We start from the raw sequence: 5,684 nt of genomic DNA, 5'->3' as shown, positions 1-5,684 counted from the left end.
ATAGCACATGTGCTGAAGGCCAGAAGCAAGGAGGAGGGTCCTGACAACTGGGAAGGGCTGGGGCCTGAGGTCCCAGAAGAAACCCTGGTCTTGGAGTTATACAAACATGGGGCTCAGTCCCAGCCCTCATGCTTCCTATTCAACCATGAGGCCACTGGGCAAGCCCTGCATCTCCCCAACTTCCTCATCTCTAAGTTTCCTCATCTCTAAGATGAGAGTAATCAACCCTGACCACCCATAGTCATGAGTATTGAATGAGACCCATGGGTGGGTGTGCCTAGCAGAGTGCCAGTCACACAGTGATGAACCCATACAATCCATGCTGTCAATCGGTAAATAGTCAGCAGTTATCATATTTATTCCTTTTGCATGCTATAGAAATAAAAATAATTTATATTAAAAAATAATAATTAGTTAATATGTCAAGTTCTGTGCCAAGTCTGCAAAATTGCTTTGAGGAACCACCTCCTCACCCACCCACCCACCCACTCCCATCTCCTGCTCCCATGATCACCAAATGGAGTAAGTCAGGCAGCAAGTCACCTGAGCAGCGTGGGTTTGTCCCTGGAACCCTGGGTACCCCAAGGAATGAATTATCACCACGCCGGGAAGAAGCCAAGGTAGGGGGAGATGTCAGGATGTGGGCCCTGGGCCTCCTCAGAGGCCCTAACACAAAAAACTGACACACTACCAAGAGATATTTGAAAAAGGGAAATCAATTTTTTTTATTGCATGGACAGAAAAGGTACGAAAGAACCTGTTACACAAATGAGGCGGGGAGAGCTGGAGGGCAGAGGGAGGGAGAGCTAGCAAAGCTCCGAACTAGGAGACAGGGAGCCCTCTTGAGCTGGACCCTCAGAAGGCAGAAAGGAATTTGCTTTTCCAGCCCCTCCGGCCAGTCCCCTGCTCAGCCTGGGGAGGACGGGCGTGTGAGGGGCATCTTTTCTGCACTGGGCACTCAGATTTCTGTCTTGCGGGAAGAAACCACCTTCCCATCCACTGACTCCTCAACGTTGATGTGAAGTTTGCCGCCACGGCCACCTCCCAGGGACACTAGAAAAGAGGAACAAGCTTCAGAGTGGGGGAGCCTCCCTGTTCTCCTCCACTCTCAAGGGGGCAGGACCTTGGCTGAGCTCCGGGAGAACCGGACAGCACCCCTGATCCTTCCAGAGCTGCCAGAGGGCTGGTATTGAATCACTCATCGCAGGGGAGGGTGGTGGCCGCGGCTGGTATGCCCCGCAGTGAGCAACAATGTCAGGGTTTTTAACTGCACGTGAACAGGGAGTCATCCTAGGCATCTTAGCATAAGTGCATGAAGGTGGGGCCTGAGGGGCTATGCCCTAGACAGAGCCTGCTCAACCTGGAAGGGACTCCATAAATCTTCAACCCCAACTCTACTGGGGGCTGATAGAGGGTCCCAGAGTGGAAGAGGTGTCAACTGGAATGGGTGTGTCCCACCCTACTGAAATAATTGGCCTCCCCATTCCAAGGGGAAGGGTGGCTTTTACCACCCCTCCCCACTTCTTACCTTCTCTGGTGCCAACGCCAGGCATCCTGAAAGAGGGGGGAGCAGATGTAAGCAAAGGCAGAAGCTCAGGTCTCCCTAAGGGAGGTCCCTGTGGCCAGCTCAGCAGTCGTCCCCAGCCCCCTACACCTACCACCCCGACACCTGACTTCTCTAGAGGCTGAGAGCTTCTCCTGACGTGCCACCCACACATACAGACAGATTCTGACCTACAATAACACCCATCTGTTTCATGCATGGGATGGAATCAGCATTAGCCCAACTGCTGTCATTTACCGAAGACACATAGGTTCAGGGAAGTGACGTGACCTGCCCAAGGTAACAGCCAGAGACCAGAGTGCAGAACGCAGAGCCCTTCCTCCTCGCCTAGTTTTCTTTCACCGCAGCACTATCGGCCCCACAGATGACTCTCCACCCCGACAACTGGCCTCTTCCTCATTCCTCCCTTGGCACCCTGGCCCTGCCTGGCATCCTGGCCCTCCAGCAGGTTCCGGTAGGTGGTGATCTCCTGCTCCAGCCGCGTCTTGATGTCCAGCAGGATCTTGTACTCCTGGTTCTGAGCCTCCATCTCGCAGCGGAGCTCACCCAGCTGGGCCTCCAGGCCGCTGACCAGCCCCTGGATCTGCTGCAGCTGCGTGGCGTAGCGGCACTCTGTCTCCGCCAGCGAGCTCTCCAGCCCGGCTTTCTAGTGGGGCAACAGATCAATGGACACTGTGTCAGGCTAGAAGGAAGCACCAGGGGCATCGGGAGAGGCACTGAATGAACGCAGAGAACCCCCTCTGTGGGGGTTGGGAAGGCCAAGGTTTAATCAACCACAGAGGGTGGGATAGACCAGGGTGGGGTGGGGTAGGGCGGCCATACCATGCTGAGCTGGGACTGCAGCTCGATCTCCAGCCCCTGCATGGTGCGTCTCAGGTCTGTGATCTCTGTCTTGGTGGTCTGGATCATCTCTGTGTTGGAGGCCACCTCCTTGTTCAGCTCCTCGGTCTGTAGGTCGCACACATAGAAGTGAGCCCCATGGCATGGGCTTGCTTCCTGGGAGACTTGGGGAGCTGGGGCAGGCTGGGAGGTCAGGCTCACCTTGCTGAAGAACCAGGCCTCGGCATCTCGGCGGTTCTTCTCAGCTATGGCCTCGTACTGCTCCCTCATCTCCGCCAGCACGCGGGTCAGGTCCACGCCCGGGGCTGCGTCCATCTCCACGTTGACCTGGCCAGCCAGCTGGCTGCCGAACTCCTTCATCTCCTGCAGGGTGGTGACAGAGGGTAGGAGAGCAGAGAGTCTGGGGTCCCACGTGCCAATCCCGATCTGTCCCTAATTCACTACATGACCTTGGCTCTCCCCTGTACCCACCCAGCCTCTGTTTCCCACTGCCCAGGAAGAGGTGTGATCGCATGGGCCCCTCAGCTCTCAGGGCCTCTCTTCCTCTCTAGGCACTACCAAGGAAGGATCTCAAAACAGCAGGGCCTTCGCATAAGCTCATGAAGCAGATCAGGACAGCAGATCCCACTGGACCAGAGAAGGAAAAGGGTCTCGGTCACCAGAGAACAGTGTTCTGTCCTCTCCATGGAGACCCCTGTTTTGGTGTGGGGGGGTGTGTTTCTGAACCACTAAACCCTGCAGACAACTATGAGGAGGCACCAGCAGCCCCACTCTGGTCTCCCAGCCCCACCTCCTCATGGTTCTTCCTCAGGTAGGCCAGCTCCTCATTCAGGCTCTCGATCTGCATCTCCAGGTCAGCCTTGGCCAGGGTCAGCTCATCCAGCACCCTGCGCAGACCATTGATGTCAGCGTCCACGCTCTGGCGCAGGGCCAGCTCGTTTTCATACCTGGGAAGAGAGAGGGAACGCAACATAAGTAAGGGTGAGGGGTCTGGGCTGCTTGAGCTAGAGGAAGGAGAGAGGCCAAGAAAAGGAGGGAATGCAGAAAGGGAGAGGGGGGCAGGAACGCACTTGAGTCTGAAGTCATCCGCAGCCAACCTGGCGTTGTCAATCTCCAGGATGACCCGGGAGTTGTCAATGGTGGCTGCCAGGATCTGCAGGAGACAGAGAGTTGGGTGCCAAGAGGATCCCTTTCTCTTCCCTGCTGTTCTTCCCCTACCCTGTGCCCCAGGTCACCATCCCCTCCCACACTGACAATCTCTCCTCTGCCACCACCGACAGAAATCTGAATCCAACCTTGTCTCAGATGCCCACTACTTGGTCTGCCCATCTCAGGGGCATGGAAGACCAAGGAACCAGGATTGCCTAGCAACCCCTGTGGGAATAGCGTGGCCAGGACTGGAGTGTGTGGGGAGTGCGGGGGCTCTAACAACAGCCCTCTCAGGAATATTCCACCAACCTCCCCTTGGACAGCTCGCAGCTGCTGGTCCTCCCCTGCACACCTTGACACAGCCAAGGATCTACAGACCGTCCCAGCCGGTAGGAGGGACCTAGAGGGCAGCTGAGGAAGGCATCTTACAGCTGAGAAAACCAGTCCAGGTGAGTGACAGGGTGAGTGAGTGGGTAGCAGAGCCCATAATGAGTTTCAGGTCTTCGAAGTCCCGATAGTGCTTTTGGCACCAAGGGCATCCCCAGTGGGTGTGGCAGGAAGCCCTGTCACTCAGGGCTCCTGAAGCTACACTCATCAGTCTCGCAAAAGAAGCAAAGGACACTTCTGCAGAGCCCTGCAGGGTGTGTGGTTCAAGGAGAGCAGTTGCTTTCTGTAATTGTGCCCAGCTTGGCACCTATGGGTCCTGACCAGACTCCCAGGATCGGCCCGGCACTGCCAAGCTGAGCAGATGGGCACCGGCATCCACACCTAGAAATCATTCCCTGGGCTCCACGTTTGCCAAGTTTACACACTGGCAGTCACTGCCTGGGCAGGAAAGGATTTCCCCAAGGCAGCAGGAACACTGATGTTAGAGATGTGGACAGGGCACCAGCCATCTGCCCCCTCTCTCTGACCCGTGAGGACTCACCTTGTCCCGGAGCTCCTCGATGGTCTTAAAGTAGTGGCTGTAGTCGCGCTCCGGGCTGGCCGGGCTCTGTCTCTGGTACCAGTCTCGGATCTTCACCTCCAGGTCGGTGTTGGCCTCCTCCAGGGCCCTCACCTTGTCCAGGTAGGAGGCCAGGCGGTCATTGAGGTTCTGCATGGTGATCTTCTCATTGCCAGAGAGGAGGCCGCCATCACCACCACCGAAGCCACCACCAAAACCCCCACCAAAGCTACTTCCAAGACCACCTGCAAAACCTCCACCATAACCACTACCAGCCCCTCCACCAAAGCCGCAGCTCATGCCACCCCCGTAGCCCCCTCCTGACCCCGAGGAGACAAACCTTGCAGAAGAAGCTGTGATACTTCGGCTTCCACCTCCCCCATAGAGACTCCCCCCACCAAAGCCACCTCCTCCAACCCGGAGGGCACCCCCCCGGGTAGAGCCACCTCCAAAGGTGGAGGAAGAAGTCTGCAGAAACGTGGTGCTCATGGCCAGGCAGCAGCTGGTGAGCTCTCAGCAAGCACAGAGGATGCTGGTGGAAGGCACAGGCTGCCCTGAAACCGGAGTGCTATGCCTGTCACCCCCCCAGTCCTGAGGCTCCTTATATACCCCCTGGAGGGTGTTGTGGGTTCACGTCTCCTCCCCCAAAGGGAAGCCAACTCCTTCTGCATTCCTGACAAACACAGCTGCCTGCACACCTCCATGTGGCTGGTGTGGAGTTTTGCTTTGCTTTCTTTTTTTTTCAGTGCAACAAAAGAGGTGATTCAGAATGGATGGTGTTGTTGCCCCAGGCCATGGTTTTAACACTTGGATTTCAGGTTCATTTTTACACTCTGTGTTGAGTAAGTAGAGTAGCAGGGAGCAAAGTCACATCAAGCCACAGCACAGAGCAGCTCAGGCCAGCTCTGCCCTCAGCTGGACTCTCTACTGCCCACAGCCTGAGACCCTCGCCCCTAGGTGGCCAGCTACCTGCTCTCAGTTCCCATCCCTGCTCTGTGGTCTCCAGCTCACAGACCCCCTGTGTGTGCCTACAGGACCCTGAGAGAACCATGGCCTTCAGGGGATCGGTGGGCAGAGGCACATGGAGGGCCCATGGGGACAGGCTGAGGATAGGGGCAGCGGTGTTGAGTCAAGTTGCGGCTGAGGTGACCAGAAGGGACAGCACCTGTCACTACCCTGGTGATG

At 56.7% G+C, this 5,684-nt stretch overlaps 1 protein-coding gene across 2 annotated transcripts; it reads right to left on the bottom strand.

Moving 5' to 3' along the window:
• Positions 1-698: 698 nt before the first annotated feature.
• KRT15 (keratin 15) lies at positions 699-5,121 on the bottom strand. Of its 2 annotated transcripts, XM_016215105.2 has the most exons (8): positions 4,482-5,119; positions 3,475-3,557; positions 3,195-3,351; positions 2,606-2,767; positions 2,387-2,512; positions 1,990-2,210; positions 1,529-1,554; positions 699-1,053 (listed from the first exon to the last, which is right to left on the bottom strand). In XM_016215105.2, exons 1-8 carry the CDS (start codon positions 4,986-4,988, stop codon positions 959-961), a joined length of 1,377 nt encoding a protein of 458 aa, XP_016070591.1. In that variant the 5' UTR covers positions 4,989-5,119; the 3' UTR covers positions 699-958. The 2 variants fall into 2 exon arrangements, with proteins under 2 accessions (XP_016070591.1, XP_016070590.1); XM_016215104.2 differs by lacking the exon at positions 699-1,053 and having other exon boundaries at positions 1,109-1,554; positions 4,482-5,121.
• Positions 5,122-5,684: the final 563 nt, after the last annotated feature.

Source organism: Miniopterus natalensis, chromosome 17 (genome assembly GCF_054644295.1).
Source record: "Miniopterus natalensis isolate mMinNat1 chromosome 17, mMinNat1.hap1, whole genome shotgun sequence".
Lineage (NCBI taxonomy): Eukaryota > Metazoa > Chordata > Mammalia > Chiroptera > Miniopteridae > Miniopterus > Miniopterus natalensis.
This window is presented reverse-complemented; position numbering and strand designations above follow the sequence as displayed.